The sequence below is a fragment of the Pleurodeles waltl genome, chromosome 1_2, assembly GCF_031143425.1.
Source record: "Pleurodeles waltl isolate 20211129_DDA chromosome 1_2, aPleWal1.hap1.20221129, whole genome shotgun sequence".
Taxonomy (NCBI): Eukaryota; Metazoa; Chordata; class Amphibia; order Caudata; family Salamandridae; genus Pleurodeles; species Pleurodeles waltl.
In genome coordinates this window covers 356903514-356920420 of record NC_090437.1, presented here as the reverse complement: position 1 = coordinate 356920420, position 16907 = coordinate 356903514, and the positions used below count along the sequence as shown (strand labels likewise).

At 40.7% G+C, this 16907-nt stretch overlaps 1 protein-coding gene across 2 annotated transcripts in view; it reads left to right on the top strand.

The window, feature by feature from the left end:
- The window catches only part of TOPORS (TOP1 binding arginine/serine rich protein, E3 ubiquitin ligase), a 43320-nt gene extending 27010 nt beyond the window's left edge, over nt 1-16310 (top strand). For both annotated transcript variants that reach the window (XM_069239716.1, XM_069239709.1), the window contains exon 2: nt 12967-16310. In XM_069239716.1, coding sequence (XP_069095817.1) covers nt 12970-16209 — 3240 coding nt within the window. In that variant the 5' untranslated portion in view covers nt 12967-12969 and the 3' untranslated portion in view covers nt 16210-16310. The remainder of the gene's footprint in view (nt 1-12966) is intronic.
- The last annotated feature ends 597 nt before the right edge of the window (nt 16311-16907 follow it).

Sequence of the window (16907 nt, the reverse complement as noted above, 5' to 3'; positions counted from 1 at the left end):
TAAAGGAAAACGAGATGCATAACAAAAACAAAAAATTTTACGTTTTCGTTTCATTTTTTCAGAGCAGGCAGTGGTCCGCAGGACCACTGCTTGCTCTGAAAAAATGCTTACAGTGACATTCACAATGGGAAAGGGGTCCCATGGGGATCCCTTCCCTTTTGCGAAAGTGTTTAGCACCCATTTGAAATGGGTGCAAACTGCGACTGGTGTGCGCCCGCGTTCGCGGTCACAAAACAATCCTACATTGCACTGCGAGTTGCAATTAGGAAGGGAACACCCCTTACTAATTGCGAGTCGCAAACCCGTTTTGTGATTCGGTAACCAGGTTACTGAATCGCAAAACTGGGTTTGTGCATCGCAATGTGCTTTTTGCACGTTGCAAACAGCGAAAGTCGCTGTTTGCGACATGCAAAAAGCTACCTACATGTGGGTCTTGGTCCCTAATTAGGTCTGGTGTTAACAAAGACATTTTGTTTTTATTAAACTTCTATTTCTCTCTCTTTCGGCTGGCTTTACTGTGAGTGATCGCATTCTGCTCTTCCACAAGGAGCATATTGCCACACAAAGTAGTTTTGTTCAGTGTCAGGAACTACAGTGGCAATCAGTGACGTAACGAAACTGGAGGGTGCCCCTTTGCAAAGAACATGGAGGAGCCCCCTCTCCAGACTCACTCAGGGCAGGTGCTGTGCTGACGGGGCCCCCTGGAGGGAGGCTGCGGGGCCTTTGTTATGCCGCTGGTGGCAACGTGTGCTTTAAGAGTTCAAAAACTTTTTGGGGTGGTTTTGCCAATGTTTGTTACAATGTTGAGGGCCTGGTAGCTCCCACAACAATAAAGTGTTACAAAATCCATGTCAAAACAAGACACGCATTGATAAAACTAAAAGACTTATAAAAATATGTCAGATCAGTTGGCTTTGTCAGTGTTTGTTTATTTTCATGCTTCCCATAATCGTGTTGAAAATGGTTACACTGATTTTCCATTAGAAATATTTTTGGGAAATACTAGCATGCATCAACACATTTTACTAAATGACACTTCATTTGCATATAATCAGAGAGCATTCTGGGAGCATTATACTTAGCCTCTTAGCCTAAACTTTTCAAACATGTGTGTGTACACGTTTGTTTTTTTGTACTGGAACCAACGTCAGTAGTCAAGTGTGACCTTAAAACATTTATTTACAGCACGCACCCTAATAATGTAGGCTTTCAAATAATGAACCATAAATACAAGTTCGAACAGCATTATCTTTTGGAAACACATTACCTCAACTGCAGAGAGTTCAACTCTCTGTAAACAGGCAGCCAAAGGGTTTGTGCTGCAGGGGGTTGGGCCTACTTGTCCCAAGGACAAAGTAAACATAAAAACTTGTTGCCCTTGACCCCAAACAAGATGTCCCGGGCGTCGGGCGATAGGAATTCCACATCCCTGCATTGTGGATTTCCAGCTTCATTGCACCCTTTTAAAAGTGCATTACCACTGAAAAGTATACCAAATAATTAGTGTCTGTCATGGTAAGTTTCTTATTTACTGTGTGCATTATATGCAGAAAACCATCCTTTGTTTTTTGCCAGTGTTGGCAAAGCCGGAAGAACTAGCCTTTAATGAGCTTAATAGCATTTGTATATGCATCACATGCAAACCGCATTTGTCCTCACCTATGTTTTCTCAGCTGATGTCCTGGGGTGTTTTCACTCCTCCTAATGGGCATCAGCTGTTTGTAGCCTCCATAGGAGCTGGAACTCCACCAATAATTTACCTTCTACGTACTTCCGCTTCATTGGAGTTCTCCTTTTTCTTTTGGCTTGATATGGTGCTTACCATGTAATGCTGTCCTGTCACATTAGCAAAGCTTTCTTTGAATTTTCATAGTGTTGCATACATTCCTAGTATAGAATGTCACCTTAGCAAATATAGATCTCTTTTCTCCACTGAATGTACCACAACACAAACAAGGGCATGTGAGATTGAAAAACGAAAATCTGGGGGGGTCCAAATGTGTCAATCATCTTTAACGTACTGACAAATGCCATACTTCCATAGAAGACAGTGAAGTGCTATGTTGTTGTTATGTATAAAGGATGTCTGTCACTGCAATAACTTGCCCCTGAAACTATTTCCTGAAACCTCACAACAACTCTAATTTGTCTGTTATTTCCATACCGCCACAGAGGAACTCCAGAGCTGAATGCAACGTACTGTGAGAATTGCTGTTTAACATTAACTTTATTTGAAGAGGAGAGTTGTCTGTTGAAACTAGTGAGTACGGCTTGATAAAAGGCACCATTTGGCAGGTATCCTTTCTTTTCTGTAGCTAGTCACTGTGAAAGGGCAGCTGCTACCTGTAGATGAGTTTTTGAGCGAGCACCGCTGCAAGGGATGCTGGAGTGTCTATGCAGTCACAGCACACCCAGCTGCACTTGTTCACCACTCTCCAGAGTGGCTGTTTGATAGCAGCTGTTTCAGATACTTTCCACAGCCCCTGTGACCCTCACACACAGATTTTACTGAGGAGCACAGGGGTGGCAGGAGCATTCTGCTGCCACCAGTTTACTGGGCCATTTATTTTGTCAATATTTTTCTGTTTCGATTTATAAATAAAGACAAGGGAAAACGTTTTCCATCTGTATTTATTTGTAAAAATCAATTTCAACTGAGAACCGGGAGCCTTATCTATAATGAAGAGGGCCCGAAAAAATGGCCTGGATCAATGAGGAAAGCAGACAGACCTGTATAGGACCTGAGAGGCATGGTAAAAATCTGTAAAGTTTGAGCAGTTTTTGATTTGGTTGCTTTTACTGTGGTTCAGGGTAAATGAAGGGTTGCACCCACTGAATTTTCTAGAAAACCCAGAAATTACATCTGAGTGGCAGGGACTTTAATCAACTTTTTTAGTTTGTTTAGTTTATGAGAAACTTTACATCTGGGAGTATAGAAAAGGTGATGTGATTTTGAGAGTGAAGGGTCTAAAGATTTTGGCAAATTAAAAAAAATATTGTTCAGGTAAAATATTAATCTCATACCTTGAGGCCTGAGATGGGCCACAGCTGGTTTCATGAAGTACCATGGTGCAGAAGAAAGACCTAAAGGGTGAAAGGATAACTGCCATTGAAATTAAAGATAAATCCTGTATTTGTGATGCATGGGAATGGTGATATACGAGTCTTACAAGTCCAGACGAACTGTCCGATCGTTTTCTGTCAGTGCATCTCTGAGGTGAATAATAGCTTCCATTTTAAAATGTTGATACACAACAAGATGAGTGAAGTCTATGGTATATATGATAGGTCTCATCTTTTCTTTTGAACCAACAAAAGCAAACTTTAAAAGCCTCTAGGATCGGGATAAGATTCTTTGATTGCATGTTTGTGTAAGAGGGAAAGAACTTCTTGGGATACTAAGGCAGACATTTCTCTTGAGACCCGTAGGGGTGGGGGGGAAAGAAGGTTTGAAAAGGAACTGCATAAAGCTATATAAAATAACCCTGAACTGTGTTCAACACCCAAAGATCGGAAGTGATAGATTCAAATTTGTCTGTGAAAAATCTCAGATGCCCCCCTACAATATGCAGGCCAAAAGGAAAACGTATTTGTTGGTCTTGCGTTCCTGTAACTTCTTTGACCATGGCCATGGTAACCTACCTCATTGAGGGTAGAATTTAGTTATGAAGTCTTGGTAGTTGAATTGGAGGAGCCTCTGAATCCTTGGTTTTTGAACTTGCGGCCGGTAAAGCGGTTCTTGTCTCCACTGGCCCTGGCAAAACCACAATGAGAAAATTATTTTCTGAGGGATTGTTGGGCTTTAGCCAAAGAAGCAAATATAGTATCACATTTACCCGGTTCTTCAATGAAGGAAGCGCACAGTAAAAAAACTTCGGATTTAATGCCAGGACCAATTGTTGCCAAATTGCCAAGTTTGGGATCTAGTTCATGGGTAATAGACAAACTCCCTTTCCTTGATAAGCAAAAAGCTTTTTGGGTCCACATAGACATTTCTTTTGCCATCAACAGAGGTGCTATTTAACCTGGCAGTCTTGGCTATATCCAGAATACAGGAAAGAGGACCTACAATGTTTAACATTTTATCCTGACATATTGACCAGACTTTATCCACTCCCTTAGGTGGATCATTTCAATATTCTGAGAAAAAAATAAGAATATTGAGATCAATAGTAAGAGTAGATATAATATGAGAAGGTAACAAAGGTCTTGGACATTCGTACATTAATATGGCTCTGGTCTGTGTATTGAAGGGTAAATTGAGTGCCCCGCATGATCAGACAAGCCATTCCGTTGAGTTTGAATGGTGGATCAATTTATGGTCAAACAAAGGATGACCATCAGCACCCAACACTGTTTTAGAGTTATAGGCATTCTTAGAGGTGGAAGCCACCTTTCTTTTGTTTGTTTGGTCCTGTCCAGAAGTCTGAATCATTGACTCCTTCAGTATGCTCATCAGAATTGGGTTAATCCCTGTCATCATCATTGTCTTGTATTGCGGCGATTACTATTTTGGTATTATTGGTTTTGATATTTTTACTTTTGTTTTTGTATTTAGTTGTATTAGTATTAGTCCCCTACTTAACACAAGGCCTTGGAGAAGCATTGTCCTCAAACCCATGTGAGCAACCTTACCAGTCAATAGCTGTTTTAAAATTGTGTTTGTTCTGATTTGTTTGGTTGTATCGTCATGTCTTCGCACTTTCTGCTTTCTACCACAGAACGGGCCACATAGTTTGAGACATTAAATTAGTAACAGTATTTTCAATTTTTTTTTTAATGTTTTTCATGGACAGGGAAACGACTTGTGCCATGGAGGATCGACTAAAACCATTAAGTTTGTTCCTGAAAATCTCCCCATCATTATCATTGAATAGAGAGTAATTCCCACTCCCGGACATGAAAATTGGAAAAAAAACAGAGCTATTGTCTTAAAAAGCAGCAGTTTGTCAGGCAAAGTCAAAGAGAAAAGTCTCTACCCAAACGGAAGAGACACACTGCACTCTGGAAAGCTAAGGAGAGGGATGGTGTGAAACCAGACCACGTCCTTGAGGCGTATCTAGCAGCTCTGATGCCAGAAAAATTGACCAGTTTCCAGATGCATTGTACCGCTGACGAGCCGGGGTAAAATGCTTGACAAAGAAGCTGCCAAAGGGAAAGGAGAGGCCAAACTGTAGGAAACGAGCACTTGTCATGCTGCGCCACAGGACAATGGTGGGTGCGGTCAACGGCAAGCGGTAAGAGATGGGAAAAACACTCATGCGCATAGCGTCCAAATAAACAAACTGGTCAATAAAATCACTGCAGCTAGTGCAAACAATATGAACCAGCAATAGTACATAATGCTGAAGCAGTGCACCAGTCTGAGTGATATGTATATTAATACATGTCTTGACTGCGAGCAGCAAAAAGAAGAGGACCTTTTGCAGTCAAGATAGGTATTTTAGGGTTTTCTGGACTATGATCGGCCATGTAGTTCTACCGGTAGCTTCTAATTGGCTTTTTTTTTTTTTAAGCCTGATGGGATTTGTAGTTCATTCAGCATTCTTGACTGCTGTTGTATTAAATAAAGCAAGATTAGAGAAGTATAATAGGAGCCTCTGGTCTTGCAATTCAGTTTGTGGTTATTTTGGTACTGTATTACAAATCTGAGAGCATTGCATTTAGATGAATTAACAACATTGTTCGTGCTGAACAAAAGCAGTTACATATTTGTGTGCATTTACATATCTTGTATTTCACTATTTCTGCCATTTTCAGTTTGCCAATGTAGAAGGGATATATGTGCATGTAGGTTGTTTGCTTGCCATTCATGCATTTCAAGTGGGCATAGATGATGTTTTTGTGTTTTTTCTGGTTTCATTTCTGAATAGGATAAAGGTTATATTTCGCCGACCACAACTTCTATCTAAAGATGATGCAGAAACTCATTACTTTTGGCTACGCTGTCTCTGGTACTTTGGCAGTTCTCATTTCAATTTATCTAATCAATTGAGTTGAGTATTTATAATAAAGTCTAGAGCTTTGCAGGAAGCTACGCATAGCCTGCTTTGAGCAGTACAATACATGTGACTCATTTTCTGTACAAATGGTTATGCTGTAGAGTTTTCTGACCATTTCATTTTTTTTTTTTTTTAATTTTTAATTTTTGTTTAAGGGCTAACCCTCAACCTCTTTTAATTGTGTTTTATTTTTATGTTTTATGTGTGACAGCTGTTTTGGAGTGTTTTCTTAATGCTCTGGTTGGCTTTATATCCTGCAGAATATTTTTTTTTTTTTAATTGAACGGAATTTAATTGTCTTGAATAACATTTAGTGATCTCGGTGAGGCATGTAATCTGTATACTTATGTAGCCAATTACATGAGCACCGTTCAATAATCCTTAATCATTCTTTATCAAATACAGTTCACGTTTTCCGCCATGTAGTGCACATTCAGGAACATATCTATATGTATGCTTTTTAGGAACTTATCTGTATGTTTTTAGAGGCAGAACTCTACAAGTAATTAAGTAACCTAAAATTTGGCTTGTGATCCAAACACACTTAACCATCTTCATGGGTCTTGAGTTAACATAATTGTTTAAAATTGTGTCTGCACCCCAGGGTGTACCAATATAATTTGGTAGCTCCATCTAAGCTAAGCTAGACCTTTTCAAGCCTTTTATATGCCTGGAATTGGTGCACTTTGTAGTTGGTTATGGTTGAGGCCTATTCCATTTATTTGCCAACTTCTTTCCAAGTGCCCAAGTGTTGTATTTTATTATTCATAGATGGTAAACTTAAGATGTGTATTTAGAGACCACTAATTATTGTAGCATGTAGGTGCTTTGCGCAACATACCTGAATGCTTTCCATTGATTGATCTTAGCATTCATCTTTTCCAGATGCACCCATAACTATTTTATCATATAGCGTTTCACATTGCCTTTGAAGGCAGTTTTGAATATTTGCATGAACCTGTCAGATTATCTGCATTAAAATGTTAACTGTCAAGGCCAGATCTTTTGGGCAATGGTTTCAATCTCTTCTTGGAATGTAGAAAAGGACGACCACTTTCTGAGGCTACCCCTCACTCCGACATTGCAACAAAGTCAGGAGGTGCCAATGGTAGTAAGATGAAGGACTGAATACTGAAGGGAGGACAAGGACAGTGTGTCAACATCAGTAGAGGTGCTGTTCAACCTGGCAGTCTTGGCCCAACCAGAATATATGAGTAGAGAAGAAATATTTAGTAAAATAGCTGGAACAGAGTATACCAACAATCGAGTAATAGGGAAAGCGTAGCTGTGACTTGGGTTGGAACAAGTTTGAACTCTTTTTATATAACCCTTATTCAGTAAGTAAACCCGTAGAGAAATGGGAAGGAAAAAAATTCACAATCTTTTTTTTATTTTTTAATTTTTTAAATAAAGTGTAAAGAATACCCAAAAAATTATAGTCATGGATAGTCAAACAGAGACTCTGCAGGCAATATGTTTAACTGGCAGACACCATTTATTTAAGAGATTACATCAGCAGTGGCTAGGCTCACCTTATAATGCACTGCTCCGGCTGCACAGCAGTTCAGGATTAAGAAGACGTGACCAAAAACAATAAGAAGGACCCAGCTTGGATGCAGGACAAGGCTGTAGATACGTAAACCCAACATTTATAAAGATATTACTGTCAAGTGCCTGTTCCCCCTCTACCACCTCCTCCTCCCCTGCCACTTACCTATGATATTTGCATCAGTTTCTCTCTCAGTTTCATGGGCATATAATGGTTGGCCACATTTTAACTAAGTATGTACTAAATTCGGGTAATTTGCTTATGTAATCTTGTGAAGGTTATGCGTAATTACACAAAATGCAAATCCCTCACAGTGCTATTTATTTATTTTTTTAGTGCAAAATAAATAGCTCAAAAAACACTGCTTTAACAACTACTGCTTCATTTCTGTTTTTTGTTTTTTGTTTTTGTGTACTATAATTTTGCTGCAAACGGCAACATAGGTACACAGTGTGGCATGTTGGCATAATTTGGGGGATTTTGAACAGCAGGCATAACAATTCATAAAATTACATGAATTATGCCAATCTAATTTGAATTTTGGCTGGGCCTAATTTTTTCTATGGCTAAATTGTGGGTGTCCTATTGAAAGAAAGATGGCAAAATCAATGAATTTTAAATATTGGAAAGTTGAGTCCACTGGTGAGAGAAATGGAGTAATTTTAGCCCAATATCTCTTGTTTGTATAAAATACCACCAGTGTCTGTAATTGGTTATGATAAAGATTGAAACTGGATTAGTGATATCCTGCATAATCAAAATGTTTTGACAATCTTGCTGTTTTTCCCTCCTCTTGAGAAGGGAAGCCACTATACAAAATGCGCATGATTGAGAACATGGGTAGCAGAGATGATTCTTAAATGTACTGTTCTATCCTCCACATATCCAGCATTTGCTGTAGATTGAGAATATCCATCTGTAAGTGGTAATTTATTTTTCTAGGTCACATTTCATTTTGTCGGTTGAAAGCTCCTTTCTTCTTTCAACATGAATTAAGCTTCATGCATATTGTCTTTTTTAGAGATCTTCAGAGAACCACTTAAGTTCAGCTGTGCAGGGCCATTTAAGTTATTGAGCCTGGCTTACTCAAAAGGTCTTTATTAAGATGACACTGGGCGATTGCAATTAGTATGTGCACAAAAGAACTGTCTGCCTGAAACATTTCAGGGTTACCAGCATTTTTCTCATCTTGGGCATTTTAGGTCTATAATGTTAGTGATTTGACAGTAGGAGATAGTTCTATCAATTTTGCCAGTGTTGTTGAAGGTAACATGCTATATGAAGTAGAAGTACTTAAGTGTTCTATGACATGCTTTTTCCTGTGCATCCTCCTTAAACTTTCAGTCTGTTCAGAAAAACAATAGCAGTGGCTGAGTGTTATTCAGGATAAGTGCTTTTCATGTAACAATCCCGTGTTGGAAGGGTACCTATAGATTTAATCTCTCCACTGCCACAAACTCACAAGTGACTAACATACAAAGGTAGAATACTGATGATATAAGTTGCAGAAAAGAACATTTGCTTTTGTACAGTTACCCCAAATCACCTATTTTTACCATCCGCTTTTTTTTTTTTAGAAATATCTGATTTATTGTTTTTTTGCCTTTGTAAATAACCAACAGCACAGTACAAACGGCATGAACCATTGGTAAAAATTCAAAAGAAAGCATAACTGATCGTAAGCAAGGATCACTACACTCATCAAATCAACATTGCCTTAAAAATAATATGGAGAATCACGGGGAGGGGCCAAGTGATTGGTAAAAGTTCCTCTGTCTAAATCCCCCACCCCCCCAAACAAATTTTTTTTTTGTTTCTGGCCCAGTGGCAATTTGTATAGATGAACTCCTCTGCCACAGCACATTGATCCTTGCCCCAGATTCATTCTAATATCGTTCGCTGCAGGTGCCCTCCAGTGACTGGCTTTATCTTGTTTATCTACCAATTGTCCAAGTGCAAACAACATCTTGTCATCTTTGTTCCCCTCCTAGTCAGCCTGTATCTCCAGAAGAATACTCTTAGGATTTTGGTCCACACACATGGGAACATCTTCCTCATAGAGGACTATCCAGTCTTCCATTTCTCCACTTCAAACAGTGCCCCAGATCTGCACAAATGTGTCCTATCCCAAGACAATAAAGGCACTGTTATTGAGGCAAGAAGCAAAGGGCACAGTGGGCCTCACTCTTGTGTTCCTCTTTCAATTGGGAATGGCCAGGATAGGGTTCAGATTATGTGAAGTTGCGACTAGGCATTGTAATACAGCAATTTTACTTCTGCCCGTGAAACTTGAACAAGATTAAATACTTTCCGGGACCTTGAGCAGGAACAGCCAGGAGACTCTATCAACTGCTTTTTCGAAGTCCACAGGAACTAATACTGTGGGCTTTTCTTTTTTTAGCTAGGTTGACAAGGGAAATGTTTAGGCGCCTAACTCTATTAATCCTAGTGTTATTTTGGATCATTTGTGTCTGTGTTTATTAATGCAGTGGGTCCATAGGCTATGCAGTCAGTTATGGGTTTCCCAGGCTTAGGAATGGTTACTATTGTGGTGTAGAGTAAGTCATTTGCCACATTTTTAGTTTGGAGAGCCACCTGCCAACAAAGCCACTAGTGTGCATGCCAACATACTGGCATTCTTTTTAATAAGTTACACAGGAAACCCATTCGGGCCTTTGGTCTTCCTCGAAGATATGAATGTGATGGACGGCAAGATGCTGAAATCTGATATCAGGCTATCAAGGTTGTGTCTATCTTATCCCTAGAGCATGATTATTGGCAAATCATGTATTATCAGATGATTCTTTTCTGCTGTCTTGATAGGAGCTGCCCTATATAATAATTCATAATAATTGTTAAAGGCCTCACCAATGTCTTTTATGTTGGTGATCAAACCCCAAAGTGGATAGCTTCTGTCATCCTGAGTTCAGTGTCATTTTTTGCAATTCAATCTATTAACTTCTCATTTTTGTCTCCCTGTTCATTGCCTCTCTTGCAATATTGTCGTCAGTCTGCATTTGGTTGCATGACGTAATTTCTCTCTAAGGCACATTCATGTAACTCAGTTGTCTGAAAAGCTCTCCATCTACGCAGGCACTGTGCTGATCATGTAATTTCTTGAATCAAGCCTCAGGACCTTTAATTTTATTATTGAATATTCTATAAACCCTGGGTGAGGGTTAGGTTCATTGGTGCCTTATCTACTCCATTCGAAATTAAGCGAGGCACACAGCAATGCTGCTGCCCCTCTTCATGCTGGTTGTTGAACCGCTTTTGCAATGGATAAGACATAACACATTCCTGAATTAATTTAGTATGGCTCTGCCCACAACAATTGCATCTTTCTTCACACCAATACATACTACTTTACATCTAGAACCCTGAAACCACAATTTCTAGATTGATACAGATACTGCACGTCACTGGGCTAAGGGTTACGTGGGACAAATGTATGTGCCAATTATGGGTGACCACACTGAATTGGAGGCTATATCTCGGTTACAAGTGGCCACTGATCACTTCAGATACTTATGCATACAAGCTGCTCTGACGAAACAAATAAACAACTGAATATAGAACCCCTTTCTACAGACTCCAGAAGATATGACCTTCTGGTGCTTGCTCCCCACCCCTCCAATATCGCTGGTCATGGCACACCATTCACAATGATCTCCCTTTCCCATGAGCTATACATGGTTCAAAATTTCACATCCAGCATTCCACCCAATTTACTAGTTTCCCTTCATTCTGCTATATCTTTATTTCTCTTGGGCAGAAAACAGCCTAGTCCCCCCCCCTAGGAATTGTATGCTCTCTATATGACAGGGGACTTGTATTGGCGATCTTAAACGTAAGTACTGGGGTTGTCAACGTATCCCTATTAATGACTGTTTAGTCTGATTGTAACAACCCTAGTGTTCACTCCGAACTGGAGCGCATAGAAGTATACGGCGTACTCAGTCTGTTTTATACATCATCCATACGCCACAACTTCACTTCTGTCAATGAAACAAAACAGCCCTGTTGGCATTCTGCATTCCGTTTGAACCGGTGAAACCATGTTCTGACTGCTGAAACACAACTCTTGTTTTGCATATGGCGAACCTGCTAGGGTTTTGACCATGGGATGTCATAGGGATGTCTAAACTTGGGGATGTCTGGTAATGTGAACACATCATATCCTTTATATCCTGGGCCGACACTTACGATCTTCCCTGAACACAGTTTTACTTACGGCCCATGTACCTCACCTGGCCCTCCCAGAGTGTAATCCACTTTAATCCAGACTCTCCATCATGCAATTGGGTAATAATTTCTATTGCACGCTGTCCAGTCCTCCTTCTACACTTAAAGATAGATGGACACAAGACATCAGACCCATAGACTAAGCTGCCAGGGTTGAGGTAAAGATGGCCCCCACAATTCCCACAGTCTCTGTGACTGAGACATATACAATTTACATATTTACACCAGTGTATTATAGTATGATCAGACAGAGTACAATGTAACCAAGTAAAAGTCTCAATTGCCTGCGCTGCAAAGTGATATCCTATGCACCTCCTACCATACTTTACGGAGCTGTCTGGTCATACCACAGTACTGGAGCCTGCTGCATAATAGATTAACTCACAGCATATGCAGACCAGTCACGCCGGGTCCAAATATATAACTTTGGGCCTCACAGATGATTGGCGTGGTACTCTAGCCAGCGATAATAAGACTGTGCAATAAGTTCTGGTAGGAAAAAGAGGTATCACACTTCTGGTAGGTAAAAGAGGTATCGCACATTATTGGCAGGTTGGTATGGCACCCACCCTTGAAGAATGGATAAAAGGGATGGATTACTGTATAAAAGTGTAAGAACATGCCTATATATCTAGGAAATGTCCACAGAAATATTACCAAGTTTGGGATCACTGGTGGGAAGCTGTGCGCTGACAGGATCTAAATGTTGCTCATGCTTATGTAAGGCAAATGTCTTTTGAAAATGTTTTTGATATACTGCAGTTTATTGCATTATTTCCTTTTGTTTACGATTAATACAAATGTTTTCAAAACATGTTTACCTAATTTGTAGATGGATTGTTGAAAAAAGACAAAAGGAAACTTGGGTTGATAATTTGAGTTTAGTACAATATAACCAGATTGATCTGAATCACCAATTTAATGGTAGTCTGCAGGTCTTCTGGGGTCTGTTTTTAAAATACACTGGTGCTCCATACCTAAAAACAAACAAAAATTTAAGAGATTACTGTTTGATGAAGGACAGCTTAAGAAGACTTTTAATTGCTTGAAGGTTAAAAGGCTGTTGATAAAGTGCTCAACACCTTCATTTCATCTTGACTTTTTAAATAAATGTAGTCTTTCATTGTTTTGTATTCTCTTTCTAATGCATCTTTTCTGTCTTGATTGTAGGTTATGTTAGCAGCAGCAGAGGAATTGGCAGTGGGTAGCAGCTTTTCATCTAAAGCTGGTTCTCGCAAGAATGTTCCAGCGGATGCATCACCGGACTCCAAGTGCCCCATTTGCTTGGACAGATTTGAAAATGTTTCATACTTGGACCGCTGCCTGCATAGGTTTTGTTTCCGCTGCATTCAGGAATGGTCTAAGAACAAGGCAGAGTGCCCTCTTTGCAAGCAGCCATTTTATTCTATCTTCCACAGTGTGCAGGCTGAAGATAATTTCCAGGAGTTTGTTCTGCGGCCATCTGAGAATGGCTCCTTTGGTAGTCCAGATGGGCATCGCTTTCGATACAGGAGTACTTTGACACGGGAGCGACGCAATCTGTTAAACTCTCGCAGGAACATTTCACGTACAGTCTCACCCCCTGATAATGGGATATTATTTGAAGGTCTGGCTGGGCAGCCTCCAGTGCAAAGAAATGATGGCCTCCATGTAATGATTCGAAGGCTTGCATCAAGACGACAAGCCAGCGCAGAAGGTAGATCCATGCGGCAAATTCAGGAGCAGGACATAATACACTTTAGGCGAGCACTCTATCGCTCTGGAATACGCGTTCGTAGCATTCAGGATGGTGGTCGCTTCAGGGACATTTCATCTGAATTCTATCGTAGGAACCCTGCTTGCCTACATAGGTTAGTCCCGTGGTTGAAACGTGAACTGACTGTCCTTTTTGGTGCTCATGGCTCTCTGGTTAACATTGTGCAACATATCATCATGAGCAATGTCACACGATATGACTTGGAGAGTCAGGCTTTTGCTGAAGATCTACGACCTTTCCTACTTCATCGTACAGATCACTTTTTGCATGAGTTGATCAGCTTTGCTCGTTGCCCTTATAACATGGAAGCCTATGATCAGCATTCCAATTATGATTGTCCTGCTCCCTCATATGAAGAAGGAAGCCATTCTGACTCTACAGTTATCACAATATCACCAGATGAGGCAGCAGCAGTAGAACTAGATGTTAATTCAGCCGATTTGGGTGTTGGGCAGGCTCCTTGGGATGATGAAACTCCTGGGCCCTCTTATTCCACAATGGAGCTTGGTCCAACTACAGTGTCTTCTCTGTCTATTAGTTCAGTAAGCTCTGATGAGGAAACAACTGCAGATGTTGCTGCTAACCAGGAAGAGGTGAAAACGGATCCTGGTGTACCTGGTGAGAAAGGTAGCCTTGTTGCTGTAGATGACTGCCTCATTGTTGGCTATCTCAAACCACTGGCAGAGAGAACACCAGAATTGGTGGAGTTGTCCTCTGATTCTGAGGCATCGCTTTATGAAATGAAAAGTGAGGCTACTAAAAAGCCAGAACACACACAGTTTCTCTTTAGTGATGACAGTGATACTAGCCTTTCCTCCTCCCAGAGTTCATTGACTTCTAAGGATACAGCTGATAAAAAGATGAAAAATAAGGGCAAGTCTTTGCCTCTGACGAACAACATCATTTTAAAGAAAAATAAAATTGATAGTAGAAGAATAGATGATTTTCTAAGTTCTTTATCAAAAAGGGACAAAGGGCGTTCTCCAGGCAACCATGAGCCACAAAGAAATCTGGTAACGTCTAGGAGTTCAGAGTCTCTTTCACATTCTTCACATGGTAGGGAGCACAGACATCAAAGAAAACACCACAGCAAAGAGAGGCTGAGAAGCAGAAGTTCAAGGAGCAGGGAGAGGAAAAAGGATAGAGGTCAAAAAAGCAGGGACAGAAGTTTATCAATGAGAAGCCAGACAGTATCTATAACTAGTGGAAGCTCTATATCAAGAAATGGAGGCAGTTCGAGATCAAGAAGCCGCGATCGCCCGAGGTCTAGGAGCAGAGATCATGATTACCATTATCCACAAGAAAACTACAGAAGCTCTTACCAGTGGGAGTACACCTATTACAGTAGAAACAGAGATAGGGGTGGCTATGAAGAGTCTTACAGAAGCAGTAGGGGACAGTATCACATGCTAAGTCCAGATTACATGCTAAAGTCCTACACTGAAAGGAAAAACAACTGGAGCCATAAAAGCCACAGTCAAAGTGGCCACCATCAAAGTGAAAGGCACCGTTCTAGGAGCCGCTCCAGCAGCCGACCTCGTACTATGACATCGGGAATGGACTGGTCACGATCTGAAAAGCCTGGTGGCAAAAGAAAATACAAAACACGACACTTGGAAAATCAAGATGGTGAGGCAAACCAGCAGGATGTACTGCAGGTCCATGGGAAAGAAAACTGTCCCCAGAAGACAGCACCATCAAGATACAGCAGCAACTATAGAAATGACGAGGACTTGGCAAAACACAGCAATGAGACCAAACATAAGCGAAGGAAAAAAACAAGAAGCCCCAGCATAGAGATTGTTTATGAAGGCAAAGCCACTGACCCGAGCAAGCACCGTAAGAAGAAGAAAAAGAAGCACAAGAAGAAACGTAGACGGCATCACGTGGCTCGATCAGCAAACAGTTCTCCGGTTGTGATTACCATTGATAGTGATGGTGATCAAGGGCCAAAATTGCAGAAAGAATGTAACCGTGAGAATGCTTGTACCACTTCCACGCCAACCAAGGTTGACAGCAGCACAACCACCTCTATGATCATGGGACAGTCTCAGGACATTTACGAGTCTTTAGATGAAATAGATCTAGTAGGCACTGACGATGATGCTCTGGACAAGGATTGTGATAATACTACTAGTAGTGGGCATTTGGATGCAGCAACTGGGATATTGGATGATTTTCATTTTGATGAAAGCTCAAATGATCAACCCTTAGGTGCAATGGAAGAAAGTGATAGCACCCAGAGTAATAAGTCTGTTTTGGCAGCCTTTGCAAGCAGTGCAGAGACATTACAAGCTGGACCTTTTGACTCGCCAAGAGCTCCCAGTTTAGTCTCACCGAGACTACCCTTCCCAACCTCCCCAGTGACACCTGTGTCAAACTCGCCAAGATCCCCCACATTACCTGAAACCACAGTCTCAAATTTTCACTCCGCTCTCTTTCTGGCCTCGCCCCACTTGCCGGCCCCGGCCTCGCCCCACCTGCCGGCCTCCCCCCACCCACCGGCCCCGGCCTCGCCCCACCTGCCGGCCCCGGCATCTCCATTGACTTCACCATATGAAGGGAATCCTGCTGAGGGACCTCCACTTACACCTCCCTTTCCAAAGACTCTTATGGACACCACCTGTTTGTTTGATCATTCTCCTGAGAAGACGTAGCACCTTTTACCTCCGTCCAATGTCTTGCTATATTCAGAATTCTTTGGAATGAAGACATTTTCACTTCCAACTTCCTTGTTCCCTATAAAAAAAGAAAGAAACTTCTGGTGTTTTGTGTTTGTGAAAGGGTTTGTGCAGTTGTACATGTAGAAAGGCTAAGCAGCTTTATAAGATGGACTTTCTCTTCCAAAGCAGTGCCTTCTGTCAGGTGTGTTTGTCATTAGGACTAAACAGTATGATTGGGATTATTACTTTACATATTTTTAGCGACTATTTATTTCACTTTATTTTATAGTTTTTTTAATGTACATATTCATGTAATTGATTTTTACATGCTGTTGTACCAGGGATTTTGAAAAGAAACTTTGATTATATTTTGGGGAGGCTTTTTTAATTTCCCAAGTATTAAACCCTTTAAAAATTTGAACTTCGAACAGTTAGCTTCTGTAAAAAATATTGTGTTTACTCTTGCGATTGATGTTGGCATCTGCTGAGCTACTTACCAAGGGTGTTATTTGCTGATTTATTTCTATATTTTATATTTTTTTTCTCCCCTTTGTTTTTCCCCTCCCAGCTTTCTGTAGATGATACATAAGTCGCTCAGTGTTGAAAGTGTTTGCAAGAATGCAGATGTTTGTGTGGGAAAAGATCATTTTAATGTTGAATTTATTAGAAAAGAAAACACAGGCAACCCAGAT